Source organism: Chionomys nivalis, chromosome 10 (genome assembly GCF_950005125.1).
Source record: "Chionomys nivalis chromosome 10, mChiNiv1.1, whole genome shotgun sequence".
Classification (NCBI taxonomy): Eukaryota; Metazoa; Chordata; class Mammalia; order Rodentia; family Cricetidae; genus Chionomys; species Chionomys nivalis.
The window spans coordinates 38759085-38781551 of NC_080095.1; the positions used below are offsets into that span (position 1 = coordinate 38759085).

The 22467-nt window shown below is 49.2% G+C and overlaps 1 protein-coding gene across 1 annotated transcript in view; it reads right to left on the minus strand.

The window, feature by feature from the left end:
- The window catches only part of Ift43 (intraflagellar transport 43), a 78974-nt gene that overhangs the window by 18315 nt on the left and 38192 nt on the right, over positions 1-22467 (minus strand). Inside the window, exons 4-5 of the mRNA XM_057783027.1 lie at positions 4321-4353; positions 3012-3055 (exon numbers count right to left, since the gene is read on the minus strand). Of these exons, the coding sequence (XP_057639010.1) occupies positions 3012-3055; positions 4321-4353 (77 nt within the window). The remainder of the gene's footprint in view (positions 1-3011; positions 3056-4320; positions 4354-22467) is intronic.

The window sequence follows — 22467 nt, forward strand, 5'->3', positions numbered from 1 at the left end:
ATGATGAGGAGAAAAGCCAGGCATGTCTAGGCTTCTATTTATGTAAACTGAGATAAAATATATGTACGTATGCCTCCATTTATTCTGGGAAATGAAATCATTTTATCATGACCAAAAAAAAGTACCAACTGTTGAGGCCAGAGGCTGAGGAGGGATGCGCTGAGGGGTTAATAGAGACTCTGTCTGTTCACTGTGACAGCAGCTTCACAGGACAGGAACGTCGCTAAAGAACTGCCTACTTGGAATGGTTAAGGTTTTCTGTACTCAAACAGACTCAATAAAGTTGATTTAAAAACCTTTGCCATGGAGAGGTGGTGTGTCAGGAAAGTGCCTTTGGCACAAGCATCAGAACCTGAGTTAAGATCCTAGGAACCCAGACAAAAAGCTAGGCCTGGTGGTGTGTGTCCAACACTCCAGCAATGCAGGGCAAGGGTGATGGGTAGATCCCTGCAGCTCACCAGCCGGCCCAGTCAAATGGATAAACTCGGGGTTCAGCAAGAGACCCTACTTAAAAAGTAAAGGTGAAAAGTGATCTAGAAATGACATCCCTATCAGCCTCTTACCTTCGCATGAATGCGTACACATATACACACACACATATGCACATACACACACATGCACACAAACAAACCACACCGAGCTTGCTATAGACTGTTGATTGTTCTTGAGAGTCACAGGACGCAATATGTAAAATGTAAGCCAAATTGGTATCATATCCCTAGCTTGGCAATTGGTAATGGTGATGGCGACATTGATGGACAACTGAGGTATAAGAGCTGATTCTCCTGGGAGTTGGAAAGGCAGCCTCTGAGTCCCGCTACCCCATATAAACCCTCTAAGCCTCCATTTCTTAATGTATTAAAGGGCAGGTTTGCTGAGCACGAGCCAATCATAAAATGATTCCTGTATCAGAAAGGGTCTACACCCAATCGCTTCAAAGTACACCTAACCTCAGCTAAAATTTCCCTAAGCAGGCTTAAAAGGGGCTGCCTTATCCTCCCCCAAGGTCGAAGCCATTTTGGGTAGACCCAAGCATGCTGATTTTTTCTCTGTCTACAACTGCTCATTTGGAGCAATCTAAGGACTCTAGAGTAGCATTTTCCACAAGGAAAAACATGAAGGAAGCAGGGTCTTTAGATGTGCTGCAAGGCGGCTCCAGGCAGAAAGAGCTCTAGAAATCATGATTCCTGAATTTGATGTTTGTTTCTCACACAAAGCCCAAGTTTCTCAGTGTTACAAACAAATACACAAGCAACCAGAGACCAAGTTACTCAAAAACTGACCTGCAGACACTACTAGCCAATATTCACTCCTTCTTGCCGTTCCAGACTGGCCAGATCCGTACCCTGCAGATAACCTCCATTGCCATCTCCTAGTTCAGGCTGAGGCCCCCAAGCTTCCCAGGCCTCAGAGGTCTTCAGCCACAGGGTGTGAGGTGAGCTGGCCCCAGACAGGGAATCAGGACCTTGATGACTGACCTTAGCAGAGATGTGTTAGGTTGCACAAGAGGCACCAAAAGGACAGTCCTGTGATAGAGTCCTAAGACAGTGGCCTGAATCCAACACAGGTTAGATTCTTACTGGTAAACAGAAACCTGAACTCAGCAACCCTCAGGAATCTTACAATTTGGGTTTCTGTTTGTCAGGAAGGTTACTGCTTCCCTTCAGCTGACAGGGGCGAGATACACTTGGTTCTGGATAACCAGTTTGTGGACACCGACTCTGTGGACTAATATCTCAAACCCACGCCTTCCCACTGAGTTGCAGCTCTCTGGTTTTGTGAGACAGCCCGGCAGTTTGTCCCTGATGAGCGATTTTCTACCCACAGAGTGGTCGTTGGTGGTCGCTGCGCTCGCTCACAAGATGCCTTAGACTAATCCATGGCCGTGGGCCACCCTCAGCCGAGGAGAGCTAGAAATACAGTCTGAAATGGAACTGTAAACTTACTTAAAACGTACTTTCTAAATGCAATTTTAGCCGGGCGGTGGTGGCGCACGCCTTTAATCCCAGCACTCGGGAAGCAGAGGCAGGCGGATCTCTGGGAGTTCGAGGCCAGCCTGGTCTACAAGAGCTAGTTCCAGGACGTGCACCAAAGCTACAGAGAAACCTTGTCTCGAAAAACCAAAATAAATAAATAAATAAATAAATGCAATTTTATTTTTTTCTCTCCTTCTTTCCCTCTCCCTCCCTCCCTTCCTCCCTTTCCCCCTCTCTCTTTGTAACTTGATTATGTGGTTTTCAAGCATGAACTTTGTAGTTGACAATATTTTGTCTTAATGGCAAAAAGTTGGACACGTCTTAGTGCTAGCTCCAGACAGCTCTCAAAACAAACACCTTGACCATCAAAGACCTGCCAAAAAATGGATCAGCCTTTGAAGGTGGACAGATAGGTTCAGGAATAATATGTCACATCCAGTGTGTCCCATAGCCAATCAAACTATTCATCAGTGAGGGAGCTGTGTGTGTGTGCGTGCGTGTGCGTGCATGTGCATGCGTGTGTGTGGAGAGAGAAAGATAAAGAGAAGTGGAAATACCTCTTCCAGAAGGAAAAGGAGTCAACAGAAACAAAAGAGACAGCAATGATAGGATTAGCCGCCCAAGTACTTAAAATGGTCACTACAGATTACTATAGCAATAGAGGACACGTATATGAATGAATGTATACACATACACACACAAATCCATACACACACATAAAAAGAAAGACATGGGCAAGACAAGAGGTAAGCGGAAGATCTGTTTTAAAGAAGAATTGGGGCTGGGAAAAAGCTTCTGAATCTCCACCAGCCATGCAGAAAGTGGGTCTGGCTGCTCAAGCCTACAACCCCAGGAGAGCTGAGTGCAGCGGAGTCCTGAAGGAGCAGAGAGGAAGTGGATAAAGCAGGGGACCCCATAAAAGTATTCGGCAAGGCAGAGACGTGAGCAGCAGTCTTGGCTTCAAGCCCGCAGCCAAGGACTCCCCAGGGGCCCCCAGGCCTCCTGACTATGCCCCAACTTCCTCAAGGAGCTCACCTTCTTCATCTGATCCAGTCAGGCTGTGTTGTCTGAGGCGGCGGCTGTTAGCGGAAAACAGAACAGGAGAGTTTTAAACACAGCTGGCAACAACCTAGAGTTAACAGCTGTCCTGACTAGTTTTAGATCAGCTTGACACACAATCTGGAGTCCTCTGAAAAAAGGGAACCTCAGTTGAGAAAATGCCTCCATAAGACCCAGCTGTACAGCACTTTCTTCCTTAGTAATGAAGGGGGGAGGCCCCAGCCCATTGTGGGTGGGGCCATCCCAGGGTTAGTGATCCTGGGTTCTGTAAGAAAGCAGGCTGAGCAAGCCATGAGGAGCAAGACAGTAAGCAACACCCCTCCATGGTCTCTGCATCAACTCCTGCCTCCTGGTTCCTGTCCTGTCTGAGTTCCTGTCCTGACTTCCCTCAGTGATGAACAGTGCTGTGGAAGCGTCAGCTAAATAAACCCTTTCCTCCCCAACTTGTGTTTGGTCATGGTGTTTCACCACAGCAATAGTAACCCTAACTAAGACAATAGGTAATAAATTAAAATCCTCCTTCTTTCATAATCTTGGTCAAACCTTTCAGGCAAATGAGTCTGCTGTGCATGGCTGTACAGGCCGTGTGACCCCCCATACCCACGGGCAGCACCCACAGACGCACACGAATGCTCTCCTCAAGCCTGCAGGGGCGAGAGCACCTGCCATTTTGCCTTTGCCTAGAATCTTTTCCTCTCATTTTAATTAATTTCATTTTCATTTTTTAAAAGTCTTAGGAGAAGGCCAAGGTCAGCAGATTATCTTACTTTCCGCCCATCTGTGCTGTTCTAGCGGAAAGTTTGAGCTAGCACCCTGTTACCTGGACACGCGATCCTGAAAAGCCGGTGGTGAGCCTGACATGGAACAAGTGTGCCAGGTTCTGATCTTCAGGTGAGGAGGGACCATAAAGCAAGCTCTTACCTCACCGTGCAGACCTCAGCCCCAGGCCACAGCCAGATTCCAGGGCACCTGATCTTCTTTTTGAAGCCTTCATTATCACTTTTATGCAGATGACTGTTTGGTCTGCATACCGAGTGTGGGCCTGAGGTCAGAGGGGGCTGAGCCCCTAGAACAACTGGAGCTAAGGACGGTTGTGAGCTGCCACGTGGGTGCTGCAAACCCACCCCTGGTGCCCTGCACAGGCTCTGAGCTGCTGAGCCATCTCTCCAGCCCTCCATCTGTTGTTCTCAATGCTGTATTCAAAACAGGCTGGAGGGACGATGGCAGCCAAGGCCACACTGCTGGCACAACCCCCTACAGGACACACAAGAACACGGGAACTCACTCTTCCATCTCCTCGGAAAATTTCTTTCCCAATCTGAAAAAGAGAGAGAGAGAGACAAAGTTTAAGACGACCCCTGAGTTTCACACACTAGAGCATCCCTGGGGAGGGGTTCAGGTAGGGCTAACTCGGCATCTCTGTTTGGCTGAAATCTCTGGCTTGACCCCACTCAGTTCCTCTCCAAACCCTGACATCTCAGAAAGATCACCAGAAGTCGAGCTCTGTACTCCTGGCAGTCGTGGGGGCGCCTCCTTTGAGGCTGCCAGCTCCCCTAGGCTGTGTGTGGCACGAGCGTGTGTGTGTGTGTGTGTGTGTGTGAGAGAGAGAGAGAGGGAGGGAGGGAGGGAGGGAGGGAGGGAGGGAGGGAGGGAGGGAGGGGTGTGATGTTCACCCCCAGGTATTGAGTAGAGGCAGAGATTGGATCAGATGTGTTCCTGGATCACCTTTTACATTCTCTGTCTGTCTGTCTGTCTGTCTGTCTGTCTGTCTCCCTCTCTCTCTCTCTTTGGAGACAAGATTGGCCTGGAGGTCTCTATGTAGACCAGGCTGGCCTAGAACTCACAGAAGTCCACTTGCCTTGCCTCCTGAGTGCTGGGATTTAAAGGCCCACACCGCCATGCCCCGCCACCATATCTCTTGAGACAGGGTTTCTCTCACTGAAGCTTGAACTCACTGATTGGTTGGACGGGCTGGCCAGCAACCTCTGGACCCCTGCCCAATGCCAGGGTGACAGACATACATGACCATATCATATTTTCTATGTGGATGCCAGGGATCAGAACTCAGGTCCTAATGACGGCACAGCAGGTTTACTTTACTGCCTGGTCATATTCCCAATCCCCTGTAAGGCCTTCTTAAAGCCTTGGCTCAGTACAACTCCACATTAGATTGTTGAGTTTGAGTGTCGGTAGAGCAAGAAGCTGAAACCGGAAATGGAGGCAGACAAGGCCTCTTTCAACAACTGGATAATGCCTCACTGCCAGTTTGCTTTCTTCAACGACTAAGGCTCTGGCTGTATTTGGTGCTGTTCCTTACCAGACTAGGAACGTCACAGGAGCAAAGGGGGCGTGCTGGCTCTGTTGTTCAGTAAGCAGTCTTCTATCTCATCACGAGACTGGTACTGGGTGGAATCTGAACCTGCGTGACACCCAAGCCTTTACCTAAGGCAGTGACTCTTACGTGTCAGTGACGAGTCCCACTGGGAAGCCCGTTAGGCACGCAGACTGGCGGGCCTGGCATGGAGAGACTTCTGAATTGGCTGATAAGTATATGGGAAGCCAGGACTACATACTGTTGTTGACATTTGTGGTTTTATTTATTTATTGCTTTTATTATGTGGTATTATTCTTAATAAATAGTTTATGCTCTTGGGAACAGAAATGAGGTTTTACACATGCTAGATAAGCACGCTCCTCCTAAACTACACCTTCAATGTAGGACAATGGATTTTCAACAAAATTCCAAGGAATTCTGACCTAAGAAAGTTCCCACAGATGCTCTGTGACTGGCAACTGCTGACGGTGTTTAAAGCAGGCTTTGGGGTATACGGTGATTCCGTTTTTCCATGTCTGAAAATCCCTACAATGAGATTTGCATTTTCTTTTATTTATTTATTTATTTATTTATTTATTTATTTTTATTTTATTTTTTTTTTTTGGTTTTTCGAGACAGGGTTTCTCTATAGCTTTGGAGCCTGCCTGGTGCATTTTCTTTTAAATAAATTATTTTCAGCCTGAAATCGAGCACATGAGAAGACAGCCGGGACATGGTGGCAGCATTATAACGGCCAGAAGCAGAAGGAACTGGAGCTGGACAGTGGTCAGCTGCCGCATGGTGCTGGGAACTGAACCCAGGTTCCAGGTGAGAGCAGCGAGTGCTCTGAACCATCTCTCCAGCCCCACCCACTCCAGGCACTGGTTCTAAAAGTCAGAAAAACAATAGGTGCCCAGAAGACTCAGTCAGCATGTCACCAACAGTAGGAGGATGAGAGCAGGTCATGGGGAAATGGGATCAGAGACAAGGAAGACGAGGCCAGTGTCTTCACTTTGTGCACAGGACAAATATACTCACCGGTGATCGCCCTCGGGAGCTGCAGTACCCTGAGGTTAAGAGTCTCCCCACCAAGTGCTCCTACCAAGATGTATGTTCTGCGTGCACTACCACACAACCAAGAGAAGCCCAAAGCGGTGAGCGACCTGTGCTAGGCTCTGCATCTTGAATGTCCCCCGAGGGCGCTCGTGCTAAAGGCCTGGCTGCCCTTATGGTGCTATTGTGATTTCTAATGGGCCGTGGCAAAAGCAGGGGGAATTCTGCGGTGCGAAGATGATGGTGGTGATACTCTCTGGGGGAGGCTGATTAACGGCCACTTATCCACTCAGTGTTCAATAAGTGGCTGAGTTTAAGATCCAACTCAACTGCCCTGGAGCCCACATTCTGCTTTCTCTCCCTCTAGGGGGAGCCAGAGGACATTCTCCACCACCTCTTTTGGAGAAAGGAGACAGATGAGATGTCCTTGGAAGGGGTGCGTGCCCTCAGGTCACTCTGCCCCCCCCCCCCCCCCCGTCTCTGGGCTTTATCTAGAGTGGCAGTTTTCAACCTGTGGGGGCTGAATGACCCTTTTACAGGGGTCACCTAAGACCATCTGAAAACACAGATATTTACATTATGACTCCTAACAGTAGCAAAATTACAGTCATGAGGTGACAATGAAAATAAATTTTATGTTGGGGTTCCCACAACATGAGAATCTGTATTAAATGGTTGTTGCATTGGGAAGGTTGAGGACCACCCATCTAGAGTATAGAGTATGGGTGAATTTGGTTTGGACCACACTGCTCACCTTTCTGGATTACTGCAATAAAAAAACAGGTAACAACACAGCCCTTGGGACAGAAGCCTGACGGCCAGCCACCCTGAGCTCCCTCCTACCAGGCTAAGAGTAGTTCTGAGCAACAGAATCACATGTAAAACTTTTTCAACGGAGACCTGCTATCTCCCCCCCCCCCCCCCCGCACACTCACCCAAGTATTAATTTGTAGAAATAGGTCCCGGCCATGGTTATGAGAGTCACATCCCTAACTGTGTTCCGGATATGAGGCTGGACACCACACCTGCTGAGCAGCAAGACAGATACCTGTGCCCCTTCCTCCTCTTTTTCAGTTGCCTACCTACTGTCTTCCACCCCAAGGGAGAGTTGATGGAGATGGACTTGAAGAAGAGAGGGCCAGGAGCCCAAACAGCCCAGAAAGGAAAGCTTCTTATCCCGGGACTCACACGAGCCTGTGGCGGTTGTGCAACCCAAGCAGGAGTTCGTCACCATGGCAGGCCGGACAATCCAGGCCCACTAGAGACACCCACTCGCTCAATACGCAAACTGTAAAAAGCATGGCACTTGCTGAGCCAGCACTCTGGAAAGCTAAACGCCAGGCTTCTTTTGAGGGGCTCCTCCATCGCTTGCTGCCTGCTTTGGCCATTCTTCAGAAGACAGCTTTACCTATGGACCAGAGGAAAGAACCCCTCCCCTCTGACACGGCAGTGGGGAAGAAGCGTGTCTGGTCAGCTGGCAACCTGAAAGGGAGAAACCAGTCATCTCGCGGTGGCCCTTTGTAAGCCACCAGAACAGCTGGCCACAAGCTGCTGCACTCCAAGTACTGGCTTCTCAGGTGAAGTGTTCCAAGGCTGCCTTGCTCCCTCCACCTTCCTGCACAGCCCAGAGCTTGGCTCAGCACACGAGCAGTCCTTGCCTGGTTTTCATCCCTGCTTCTCTCAGACATGGTCAGTTTGATGCAGCCACACATTTCTCCAAAGAGCTGAGAGTTAGCAGTGGCCTGCCAGACACCAGGCACTAACACGGTATAACGTATGAACTGCTATGACATATAGCCTACATGATGCACTAGAACAAGCCCATCATCACTGCTATTAACCTCATTGCACAGCTGAAGCCGAGGCTCAGGGAGGTAAAGTCGCTTGCTTTCTGCTACCTAGAGAACAGCAGGCGTGAATGCAAGCCAGGATGGCTAACACCAAAGCTTAGCTTTTAACCCCTGTCTCACAGAGACACACATGCAAGTAGCTCTATATGGCAGATGTCCCCTTCCATACACTCCACTAGGACCCAACTGATACTTTCTATGGTGCCAATATGCTTCAAACTTACAGGAGGGCGCCAGCTTTGCCAAGTCTCCCAACCCGGTGGTTTAATTGTTCTGTGTGGTTTGTCACATTGCATGACTGCAGCCACGGAAAACCCGAGGACTCGGGGTTCTCTTGCTTTCACTCTGGGGCTCCATGGAAAAGTATGTGCTACGGGGTAAAAAAAATAATCACCCCAGGGTGATTCCTCAGGTGAGGGTCTATCTACCTTGTGGGCAGTACCCGATTCACCTCTCTGATGGTCTTGTAGCCATCTGTCCTCACTGGTCCCCTGCTATATCAAGGGCTTGGGCTGGTCATCAAAATAAGGACCGCATCTGAGGGACCTGTAGGTGGTTATGACCCCAACTGTAGACATTCCCAACAGCTGAGGGTGAGGCCCCCAAAGCAACCTGGGTCCCCTCTGCCATCACAGTCTGCTGCTTCCACACGAAGACTAAAGGTGGCCCTGACGCAGACCTCCTCCAAATCGTCTCTCATTTCTAATGGAACACCGCGGAGGTCTAAATGGAGATAAAGGACCACGGCTCAGAGGACAGGCGGAATGCTGTCTTTATGCAGCATGACAATGTTCGGTGGTTAATTAGATACCGTTAACCTAGTTTAGCAGTGGACATAACTGGGATAAATGGGGGGAAGTGTCCTTGAAGCCTCTTAATAGTGATGGCGCGCACTAGACCCCAGACCTGCCTCCCTGCTGAGGCAGAACCAGTGCCAAATGGACCCCGGAGTCAGTGGACATTCCCGACGGCCATTGTCTCCGATCTAAGAAGCGCAGTTAAGAGTCTGGGCACACAAGGACAACCCTGACTCTGGTAGCTGAGGACGCTAAAGGCACAGGCACGACTCCATTGCAAAAAGAGGAAACTCTGCAGCAAGGGCCGTGTTCACAGAAGAGAGTTAGTAGAGAGACATCAGAAAATACACAACGGCCAAAGCTTCTTACACTTTGTAAACACATACACCCGTGGAAGGAAGCAATCAAAACAGTTTCCTATGAAGTGTTCTAGACTCGGGGCTAAATGCATGATAGAAACCTCAGAGCTGCTGGGCAGTGGTGGTACTCATCTTTAATCCCAGCATGCAAGAGGCAGAGGCAGGTGGATCTTTGAGTTTGAGGCCCTGGTCTACATACATAGTGAATTCTAGGCGCTCTAGGCCAGCCAAGGCTAAAAAAAAAAAAAAAAAAAATAGAAAAGAAAACAAAAACAACAAAGAAACAAAAGCAACCAAACAAAAGCTTACCTCCCCACTCACCACTGCCTCTGAAAGCTCGCTGAGGTTTCACCCAGGCTTGAGTGAGGGATAAAGAGCCATTTATCCCTGATCCCCAAACCAAGGCCTCACTTTATAACACACATGGCCATCAGATGGGACGTCATGGTGGGAACTGAGGGGAAGGTGGTGTCGGCTGCTGTGAACACAGCCACGCTGTCCACTCAGGATCAGGTAAAGAACCAAACGCTTAAATCATGGCCACACTGTCCACTTGCGATGGGGTAATGAACCGAACTTAGGTCTTTGATCTAATCCATCCCCACACTCCCAAGTTCCTTCTGAAAGTGGAAGTGCCTACTTCCCTCTCCCCCAGTTCCTAGTTCTCGTTATTCCTGTTTAGTGTCCGGTGAAGATTAGGGTTATCTTTTTCTCACTTCTTTCAAAGATAGTTAAGAACTCGATAATGTCCATGCAGTTCTAGGTCACACTCCATCCTATTTAGTTTGTGCAAGAATAGTTCATCAAGTGTCATGTTGAGAGATGAAAGCCACATCCCTCTCCTGTCTGTACACAGACCCTGTCCTAGATGGGCTAGCGAATTAATGGCCATTCCTGGGTGAAGTCTGCCCTCTGCTGGGAAGATTAAGAATAGCATCTTTGTTAGGATTCTAATACAGCATGAAGAAAAAGGTTGGGACACAGTCACAGTTTTAGTACAGGTATCTACTGCAGAGAGTTTGGAGTCTGCACCGGTGCCACTTCAAACGCGTATTATGTTTTTCAGGAAACCTTTATGGGACTTTAGTTATCTACTAGAACAAGTAGGAGCTGGGACTTGGAGAAGTTCTATTTGGTGTTTTAAAATCTGGTGGGAGAAGAACATTATAGAAATAATATTAAATCCTCCACAAACTCACGATGCAAAGTCTTAGTGACTCAGATCACTGTCACCTACCCTGAGTCACTGCTAAGTGTGACATGGAGATTACAGGGACCCAAGGACGGCCCCAAAGCTGGCTGGCGGCAGACCTAGAGCCTCCCACACACTGGCCAAACGCTGTGTGCTCTCCTATGCTCCACACTTCACAGGGCAGGGAAGGTGGAGAGAAGCAAACGCCAAGGAGGGACTCAGAAGGAAACTAGCCGCCACAGCCTCCTGGAAGGCCTGCCCGCTGAAAGCCAGTGAAGCCACAGGAAGCTTTCCAGTTGGAAAAGGCAGGCCAGACAAAGACCAGAGCCATGACACGGCCACGTGAGGCAGATAAGGTGGCAGTTGCTGGCAGCCAGGTAGTGGCTAAAAACGAGGAGGGGAACAGAGCTAGCAGAGTCTGCAGGCAGGTTTGCTCAGGAAGGGACTGCTACCCACACCAGCTAGGCTGAGATGGCACAGTGGCCATCTTGTTGGGTCCTTGGTTCCCCTTCAAGTCACCAAGACAAGAGAAGCTGGAATTCTGCAGATAACACGCAGCTGGCCTGGTCCTTTGCTCCTGCAGGAGGGAGAATGGGGAGAGGTAGCAGCTGAATATGGTTTCCCAAATGCTCCCCATGCCGAATGCCACGGCCGGGATTTCTGCTACAGCAGAGGACTCTATATAACCACTCCACATTTCCTTAAAAAGACCGTACTTTCCATCTAATCAATTTATTTGAAAGGAAACTACAACCTCGAAGGAAAGATGGCAGCATCAATCAGTGGGACCGTATGGTGAAAACAGTTTTAAAGACTATATGTGTTATTTTAGTGTAGATAGACACAGCAGTTTGCCAGAAGTCTGAGTCTCCTGTGTATTCTGCTGGAAACGGGCATCAGCAGGGCTGGAGGAGTGTCAGGGAAATCCTGGGGGCATGGTGAGATTCATTCTTTGGACGGTCAAAGACAAAAGCTAATGGAAAAGATGAACCACTAGGTTTGAGTTCAGTCTTGGTGAAACCCAGCTGTGTGGACCATGAAAGGGACAAGATGTGGCAACAGAAACAAGCAGAAATCGGGGGTCCCCAAGTCAGAGGCCCATTTCTCGGTGTTTCCAGAAAGCTTGATTTCAATTCTCTTTTGTTTGGTTTTTGTTTTTGTTTTGTTCTGTTCTGAGATGAATCTCCCCATGTAGCTCCAGCTGGCCTTGAACTTGGATTCCTCCTGACTTCACCTCCCAAGCGCTGAGACTGAGATCTGCTCCACCAGTGAGGCCTGTAAAGATTTCCTTCTGGCACGAACCTGTTGGGGTTTTCCTACTTCCTTTACATCCTATCCTCCCAGAAGCCCATAGAGACTCTGACCTGAGTAATGAGATGCACACAGGGAGGGTTAAGACCCCCACAACCCCTTGTGGCTGCCACATTTGAGGCAAGAGGGGCTAGCAGGGCTGTGTGTGGTGCTTCTTGGAGATCTCGGAGCACCCCAAGCAAGATACATCAAGGGTAAACATGAGCCAAGGACACTTCAAAACATGGCTTCTTACCTAACAGCCACCAGGAAACCAGGAAATCCTGGACGCAGGCTGGTGAGAGGACCCCAGAGTGAGACAAGCCCACCCTGCCAAGCTGTCTCCTGTGCGCATGTGCCCAAACTGCTGCTGCAGGCATAATAAAACTGCTCTTGCTTATTCCTAACAGGGAACCAAAAAGCAAAAGGAGGGGGTAGGTGTGATGCTCACAGACGGATTTTACTTCTGAGAGCACGAACCCATCAAAGGGAGAACAAGGGGACCATTTCTGTTAGGAGAATTTCACCCAATGGCAGACGTCCCTCATCACTCCCTCCTGGCTCCCACCTGCTCAGACTGCAAGGCAACCAGTCTCCCTTTAGCGTAGCCTGGCTGGCTCAGGGGACACAACTTTTTTCCTTGAAAGTTTTTTTTTTGTTCATAAGTTTGCTTCATATGATCAACATCTCATTTCTGTGAGGTCCCAGAGGACGGCAGTAAAGACGATTTTATTCCAAGCACCTAGCTCTTGCACAAACAGTACAGCGAGCGGCCTTTGCATGAACTCGAGATGAATGTGAGCGGCTCTCAAGGTCTGAGCATGGGCACGGCTGTAGAATCCGAGGCACATTCCATTATACTAATTAGCTGCATGACCTTGGGCAGTAGGGCAAGGTGAACGCAAGGGCCTTTCTAACTGTAAGCTCCTGTAATTCCAAGCCACTTAACCTCCCCAGGCCTCATGTTCCCCAGCTCGGAACGGAGGAAGGCAGGTTCCACCAGTGCTTGGGCCCTGCCCCTCCTGATCCACATCCGACCCTGGATCTGTTTGCTGGGAAACACCTCTATTCTGACAGTTCCCCTGCAGCCCCGTCTCCACAACTGGCTTACCTCTGCCTGAGAATTTCAACCAAGAAAATGCAATATGCTTGTTTGGAAACCCAAATCAACACAGCGGGCAGGAAGTGGGATGAAGGGGAGACAGTTTCAGTGTGTGGGGGGGGGGGGTGGAGACGGGGAGGGTAGGAAGGAAACCATCTGTCCTCTTCCAGGCATTTTTTAGGGACAACACCGTCACCTGCATGGAGAAGTCTGGCTTTCTCTTGACAAGTCTCCTAACCCAGCCACTTGCTCTCTTCCCACCGAATGCCACTCCTGGTTCCCTTCCTGCCAGGTGGCTGGAAGAAGGGTATTTGCACAGATTTGCTGAACCCTCTAATCCTCGGAACTCAGGCAGCTCCAACCTGGGTGCAGTCTCGGGCCATGGGCCTTGATTTAGACAGATGGCTAGAGACCAGAGATTCTGAGTGTGGGCAAGTCAGAGGGTTTGAATGTGAGTCTCCAAAGCTCATGCTGCAGCTTAACTCCTGGTGCAGCAACTTAACCCTTGGTGCAGCAATTAACACCTGGTGCAACAACTTAACCCTTGGTGCAGCAATTAACACCTGGTGCAACAACTTAACCCTTGGTGCAGCAATTAACACCTGGTGCAGCAACTTAACCCTTGGTGCAGCAACTTAACCCTTGGTGCAGCAATTAACACCTGGTGCAACAACTTAACCCCTGATGTAGCTTTCAGGGGTGCTCATAACATTAGAGCAGAGGGATAAGCACATCAAGAGAAGGCTGGAGGGAACTCACTAGGTCCTTCTGCCCCTTCTGTTCGAGAACAAAGACTTGGGGTGCAAACTTGGAGGCAGACGGCACCTCTCAGCAGAATCTACTGGTGCCTCTTACTCTCTGGGTCCAGTACGCGGGAGAAACATTCCTATTACCTGGTCTATTGCATGTTGTTATAGCAGCTGAAATAGACTAAGACAGAGGTTCAAATCAGTTTCGCCATTCCCTAGCTGTATGCCCTTGGGGGAGCTTCTTAAACAGTGAAAATACCACCTTCTACTTCACAGGACTGGTTCAGGAATCAAGGACCATAATTCAGGCAGAGTACTGGGCATAGTACATTCACACATCATCTAATGAGGGGGATATGTGTTGAGCAATGCACCATTAGATAACATCATCGTTGTGTGAGCATCACCGTGTGCATTTAAAATAAGCTATGATACCACCAGACAACATCTTCTTGGGGACCCACTGAGGTACCTGAGATCTGCTGTTGACTAATGTATCTTATGCAGGGCATGACTATACTCGGCGCACATGAAGTGCACAGTGGATAGAAGCAGCCACAGCCATGGCAGTTATCCTCACAGGAGGCAGTAACATGACGGGATGCTTTTTCTTGCAGGGATGCTCTTTCTCCGTGATATCCAACCAAACCTGAGCCTCAGATTGCTAGCTACTTGTGTCTACCTCAGTTGCTCCATACCTTTTGTCTCTAGGGGTCCAACATTCCCCCACTCCTGCTGCCCCTCCCTGAATTTGCCTGGGCACTCAGCTGGGCGTCCTGGGACTCTGTGGGCATTCCACCCAGCTTGCTGGCCTTGCTCAGCTGCCCACTGCCTTTTAAACAGAATGAACTTGACCGCACCCCAGGTTTTATAATGTGTACCCTGCTAACTTTCCTACCTCCTGCCTTATGTTCTCTGACTCTTGGTCCCTTCCCCTCATTTCAGCCTCTACAATTTATTCCTATGTAAAAAGCAACTTTTCCTGGCTTTTACATTTTAAATCCTTTCTTATGGATTCTCCACTTCTTTCAGCTTTTAGAATTAGGTGAAATTGTTTCTGAGCTATGTAATACATCACACGACACATTTAAAAAATATAGTCTTGGGCTAGAGAGATGGCTCAGAGGTTAAGAGCACTGACTGCTCTTCCAAAGGTCCTGAGTTCAATTCCCAGCAACCACATGGTGGCTCACAGCCATCTGTAATGAGATCTGGTGCCTTCTTCTGGCCAGCAAGCACACAGACAGACAGAGCACTGTATACATACTAAATAAATAAATAAATCTTAAAAAAAATTATAGTCTTTTCATGTAACCCAGATTAGTTTAGCACTCACTACGTAGTCCAAGGTAGCCTCAAACACAATTCTGCCTTGGCCTCCTCGGTGCTGTGGTTATGAGAGCCGCCACAGCCAGCTTCACTGTCCTTACAATCTGAGCGGCTAGGCTCTTCTGGAGCAGCTTGCTAGTTTGAGAACAAAGACAATAGCCTAGTCCTCACCTCAAAGTCATCCTCCCTTCCTCTTGATACAAACCCCAGTTCTGTTAGGGTAACAAAGAGCCTGCCTGAGTTTCCACTCTGCAGCCTCTCACTCTGTGGGGAGGGGTTGTTCATTTCTGAGGGACAGGAACCATGAAGCAGATCTGAGGGAATTCTTCCTCACACAGCATCTCCTGCAGATCTGAGGGAGCCCCTCCTCGCACGGCATCTCCTGCAGATCTGAGGGAACCCCTCCTCACACATCAACTGCAGATCTGAAGGAACCCCTCCTCACACGGCATCTCCTGCAGATCTGAGGAAACCCCCTCTATACATGTCTTCTCCAGGAAATAGAATTCTGCTGGGAAGTTCTTCACCTTCCTGCCATTTCTGCTTTGCCCATCTGAGGAGAACAGGTGAGGTCGCAGACATCTGTGACTCAATGCTGGGGTCTGCATATGACGTAACTACACATTACAGGCAGTGGGGCAGAGAGCTGGACGGGCTCTGTTCATGCCAGCGCCATGGGGCTGTAGGCCCTGGTCCTCTTATTTTGAGACAAACACTTTTCTGTGTCTGCCCTGAGGATGGGTTTTTACTGCTTGGAGTGAAAACAACCCCACTGCACAGCTTGTTCAGGCGGCAGATGTGAATCTCTCCTGTCCAGAAGACACGTGCAGCTGGCGGGGAAACTAGACGCCGCGCAGCCGTGATCACTTAATCCTGGAACAGTATCTCTAAGGAGAAATTCATGAGTAGGAATGGATATGAGGCAACTGAAAGTCTCAAGGCACAAATGAGAGACATTGTCACAGTTGCTAGAGAAAGTCTCAAACTCAGGAAAAACAGATGACCAGATTCAATCTATGACTCTGCTCTCACCTAAAGAGAAGACACCCGCCATGAGGAAGGGCAGGGACAGCTTTTCAGAGCACAAAATATGGGCCACCATGAGAAATGCATACATCGGCTTTCCTGCCACACAGCTCCTGGGAGACATTTTTTTTTCATATTAACGGGATGACTGAAGATTAAGACCCCAGGAAGGGGGACTGGTGGCTGAAGGAGCTGGAACTTTTGATGCCGGTCTCCAAACTTCCCTATGCCTCACTTCAGACTCTGAGAGGGGAGAGAAGCTGGAGGCTGAATTCATCATCAATGGCCAGTGACTTGATTAGCCATGCCTATGGAATAAAACATCCACAAACACCCAGCGGAAGTAGGTCCTGAGAGCGCCAGGTTGGCAAATAGGAACGTGTCCAGGTGCAGGGCAGGTAGCACACCCCGACTTCACCAAGACGGAAGTCCTGCCTTTCCTCTCTCTATCCCTTCAGTTAGCTGCTCACTTAGATCCTTTCAAATGTGCTGTGTGGGCCAGTGAGACAGCTCCGTGGGGAAAGGCACTCACCACCAGGTCTGAAAACTGGAGTGCCCCCTGCAGCATGCAAATGACGGAAGGAGAGAGCTAAGTCTTGCAAGTTAATCTTTAACCTCTACAGCTATGGCACATGCACACACGTGCGCACACACACACACATGCACACACACACACACACACACATACATACACTCACACATACAATAAATAAGTAAAAGGTGATAAAAATTTTTTTGAGAGAGGGTTTCACTGTGTAGCTTTATCTAGTCTGGAACTCACTATGTAGAACAGGGCTCGAACTTCCAGAGATCCACCTGTCTCTGCCTCCTGAGTGAGTGCTGGGATTGAAGGCACATGCCACCACACCTGGCATATATATATATTTTAAATATGCTTTACAATAAATTGGCAATAGCAAGTGAAGTTTTTGGTTGAGTTCTGTGAGTACTCCGACATAATATTTGTACCGAGAGGAGGTAGTGGAAACCCAAGACTTATAGCTTCTTGGTCAAGAGGGAACCCGAGGCCTGCAGAGCAACCAGAGGCCTGCGGTCGGCACGGCCTGGTTGGGGTGGAAGAGTCCTGTGGGGCTGAGCCCTTATCTTGCAGGATCTGCTAATAACTCCAAGAATATAGTGTCAGAACTGAGTTAAACTGCAGAACACTAGAGAATTGCATGGTGTATTAAGAACCGCCATATACAGCACGCACACACACACACAGGCACACACACACAGACATGCACACACATGCACATATATGCACACCCACACAGGCACACATGCACACATACACAGAGGAACACACATAGGCATGCACAGGCAAAGGCTGGCACTGTTCATCTTCCTCAATTGTTTCTCTGCCTCATTTTTTTAAAAAATGGAGATAAGGTCTCTCACTGAACCTGGAGTTCACCAATTAGGCCATACTGACTGGCCAGCAAGCCCCTGGGAAGGTCTGGTCTCTACCTCCTCAGCACTGGAATTCCAGGCATGTGCCATGATACTCTGCTTTTTCCATGGGTGTTGGAAATCCAAACTTAAGCGCTGTCTCTCTGGCTCCGTGACCATTCAGTTCCGGGCCAACCTCCTCAGGAAACATTGGGCCAACAGATGTAAATGATGTGACCAAGATCACATGCCGAGGACAGGAAGAGGGGAGGAACACACATGGATGCCTGGCTCCTGGTACAGACACAGGAAAAGGCGACACCAGCAAAGGAGGGTGCTCATTCAGCACACTCAGGAGACAAGACGCCTGGCCATGTTAGTACACGTTCTCAGCACCTTACTCTAAATAAATTACCAAGCCCCGGGCTGACCATGGGAGTCACAGCCTCCAGAAGCAGGGATGGGACTGCTAGGGCCCCAGGGTCTAGCTGCCTAGCTCCCACACTGGCTGCCTGGGAACAGATCCAGCTCTTGGAGGGCATTTCGGGGCTGGAAGGGACAGTCGCTTCCAGTGCCTAATTGAACTTAATGACTGGCCTAATTAAGCTTGCTAATGGCAGGTCTAGTAGGGCCTTGGCTTGTGCCTCGTTACAATCGCATCCGCCCCCCTCACCTTCCTCCACAGGACCAGGAGCTGGCCGAGGCACAGTTCTTAAGATGACAGGCCCATGGTGGCCAGAGGGCTCTGGCCACGCCTCCTGGCCTTGCTGTTCCAATCGCACGTGCGCAAGAAGAACCCATATCAACAGAGTCCTGGGGTACCTGCTGAGCCCTACCACAGGTAAAGTCACTATACCAGGTGCCAAGGTGCCAAAACTAGATGCGGAGGCCCGGACATTATGAGTGTGACTTTTACAATCAGCCTTGGGTGGGACCAAGCTCTGGCTGGCTGCTGAGCACTGTGTGGCTCTGAGCAAGCTATTTAACCTTTCTGGTACTGGCTTCCTCACCTGCCAGCAGAGCTAACGACAGAAGCTCCTCCCAGGGCTGTTCTGAGGCCATAGGATGACGGTGGGGCCCAGCACAGGGCCCACGCAAACGTCACCAAAGATGAGTATACTTGCCTGTGCTGCTGGTCCACATGTGTGTTCTCATTCCATACAAGAGAGGGCAAGACACAGAGGATATTTCCCCAGAAGAGAGTCTATGGAAAGGAAGCTGCACGTTTCCTAATGCTTCTAAAGAGCTAGTCTTTAGAAACAGTTAACAGTGATAACAATATAATACAATCTTCACCATCGTTATCAGAGGATTGATAACAAGAAAAAAAAAAAAAGAAACATCCAAAACCTCCACCAACAGAGGAACCCAGTCCACAGAATTAATACAGAGCAGTTAGGAAAACAAAGTAAGGATGGTGGTGCGGCTCAGTGGGTGGAACGCTTGCCTAGCATGCATGAAGCTGGGTTTCTTCACCAGTACCACGTAAACCAGGCACGGTGGCACAGGCACATTTCTGACTTCCCAGAATTCAATCAAGAGGAGGGAGTGACAGAAGGATGGGAAGTTCCAGGTTCTCCTCTCTGCGGGGAGTGCAAAGTCAAACAAACAAAAAGAAGGTAAAGCTAGAGGCCCTAAATGCAAACACAAACACACACACACACACACACACCTTCTTCAAGATGCAATTATCATTAAGAGAAATACAACAGGGGCTGGAGAGGTGGCTCAGAGGTTAAGAGCATTGGCTGCTCTTCTAGGGATCCTGAGTTCAATTCCCAGCAACCGCATGGTAGCTCACAACTGTAATGGGATCTGGTGACCTCTTCTGGCCCGTAGGCATATATGCAGGCAGAACACTGTATGCATAATAAATAAAAAAAATCTTTAAAAAGAGACAGAAATATAATAAAAAAGGCAATGTGCAGAATACAGTATGCTTAAAATACTTCTATGTGGTATGTGTGTGTGTGTATCTATGCAAGCAAGTATACACACATTTTGTAAGACAGTCCTCAATTTCTCACTACCTGTGTTAAAATGCTGAGAATGCCCCAAGCTTACAGAAGCACACAGTTTAGTACAGCTCACTGCAGAAACTCAGACACTCCCATTGCAGTCTGGTAGCCAACTCCCTCCCGGCTGGTGCCCAGCATCTCCAGAGAGCACTACATTCTGTCATAGCCCGGAAGAAGATCCAAACCCAAGAATCAAAGTGAAGTTCCGCCTCACACATACTGCTTCAGACCACCGGAAAATCAGAAATTACTTGCCAAACTGTCACAAGTCAGCTCACCTCTTGAAGTACATGGGGACAGCGGTCCTGGGAAGTCACTGCTAAGGAGATGGTCAAGACTGGAGGAGATGGCAGCTGTGGGTAAATTTAGTTTGTTTCTGTCTGGCTTGCATTTGGACACTAGGGAAGGAACTTTATTTTAAAGCATGGAGCCTGAAGCTGATGTCAGGGAGTTCTCCTGCAGTGAGGGGCTCACATGGACCCCAAACAGCCCTCCGGCAACAGCAGAACTGGACAAATCAAAAGATACAGGTTTGAACTTCCTAAGAGAGATGACCTCTGCACAATGGACAATCCAGGGAAACAGGGAGTGTTCCACAGGAGACTTGGCATTTTGCCTATGGTTATTCAAGGGCTATTACCGAGGGCTGCTCATTCTGCTCCTGATCCATGGAGACGCGCCTCCAGCTCTACAGTCCCAGACCAGCTCCAAGAAATGGCCCACCACGGTGACTGGAGAGCTTCATGTCTGCAACACTAGACACTGCAAAGGGCTGCAGGCCAGTCTTCAAAGGCACATAAGAATTCATTCTAGATGTGTAGTTGGACCTTCATTACAAAGAAGCCAAGACTAACCTGGCTGAGAGAAGCTTGCGGTGGGAGGGGAGCTGTAGCAGGCTGGGGAGGTGAGGGCCGCCACCTATCCCTAGGCCCACCAGGGTTCACCAGGCTACGACAGCTACTGGGACAAGAACCTGTGGAGTGAGGGCTTTAGAAAGCTGCACCCACAAGGGCTCCAGCTGTCCTCTCCCTGAGCACTTGTTCAGCCCAGGCAGTCACTCTTCCTGACACTGGGGCATCAGGTGTGTCCCTCTGCTCCAGGGGTGCTGAGGACTCCTTAGCGGCACACCACTCGGCTCTGCAGAGCTAACGGATGCTAGGCCAGGAAGCACTGGGCAGCGGTGCCGTCACTGCACACCCAGGCATTGCATCAGCGAACTGGCTTTGTGACACTAGGCAGGGCCCCAGTTTGCACCTGACTGTGTACCCAACACCCCTGTATCTGTTCCAAGGGGAGGCCTGTGACCCCCCCAGATCACAAGAAAGATTGATGTGCAAGTCATACCTCTTCTCTAGCCTACAGGATCCCTGTGAGCATCCTAAAGCCTCCAGGAAACTTCCCAGGAGTCACATGGCAGGTACTTTCTAGGCCTGGGGAAATACTGTACCTCCTGCCTCTCTACCTCCCACTGAGATTAGGAAAGTCCGGTAAAAGCCAGCACTTTGAGATCCCGAACAGGAGAGCACAGACGGTACTGCTGCCTTGGAGTCATGGCAGTTAGGGAAAATATATCAACCAGTGTTTGTCTGTGTGCACAAGCAGCGTGATGTGTGTACGCATGCGTTCGCGTATACACACAGGTAGACATTGCATGCCTGCAATCCCGCCACACAGGAGGCAGAGGCCAGCCTCGTTATATAGTGAGTTCCTGGGCTAAAGAGTGAAATCCTGTCTCAAAATAAAATAAAATAAAAGACATGAAGCGAACTTGCAAAGCCTCCACATATCTTCTTTTGCTTTCTCTCCTTTAGGAATTCTTAGCCTCCTTCAGCCTGGTTATACTTCAGTTTTAAGCCTACGCTTTTCTGCACAAATATGCAATAGGCCACCCCAGAAAACCAGACTGAGGCCCTATCTCCAGGGCTTGCCTTCCCCAACACCAGTTAGAGTCCTGGGAAGTAGCTCCCTGCTGTAGGCTGTGGGGCTGAGTGGGGAGGGGCAGCTCAGCCTCTTCCTTCACCTGCACCCTGTTCTGCCATTATCCACCGACCACTGTCACTCCTTCCAACTCTATGGATGGATAGGGTGCTGGGGGGCAGGGTGGAAAGACCTGATGTGTCGGCGCACTTTCTCCACTTCCGTGAGGATCCTTGTCTTCCGCCTGTTATTTCAATGCATACAGTCTGGGTGTTGTTTAGTTTATCTTCGGGTCCTACTGAATATAACAGATATCCAGCAATAAAGGATGTAGGTAGATAAAAATTAATTAGGAGTAATTATGGGCTTGCTTATTCATGTGCTTGTTTTTGCAGAACCAAGCACCGACCCTGGGGTCCTGCTATGTGCCCAGCTTCTTTTAGCCTCTTTTGCAACTTGGAGGCAATGCCTCACTAAGCTGTCCAGGCTGGCCTTGAAATCTTCCGGGCTCAGCTTCCCAAGTATTTGAAGCTAGCCTGGGTTGGCCGAAGATTTTCTAAATTCATTCAACAAAAACCTCTTTCTCGACCATTGGTCAGTCTAGGAGGCTTTGAACACAAACATAGAGGAAAAGAGAACTCACTCTTTGTGGGTGTTGGTCAAGAAAACTGTAGCAATTTCCACAAGGGACAAAACTTTCTAGATTGATTCCTTATGTCCTAGGTGCTCTAAGGGAGGTGAAAGATTCCACCCTTTGGGAAGCTCCTTAAATTCAAGGAGGCAACAACTCAATTCAGGAGGAAGTCCCTGAAACTGATCAAATTCATTCATCCATCCCGAAGCATATACAAGCAGTAAAGATGGCTAGGAGACACTCAGACAAGCAGAGCTATCTGGACAACTACCTGAGCCACCAGAAGAGGCTCGGTCCAGCCAAGTTGGCTGGAAAAGACCCTCTCCAACCTGTGGACCTGCCCGAAGGCTATGCAGTGTGCTCCAGGCTCCCAGCTTTCCTGAGTCGTCACCCATGCTGGTGCAAGCTTT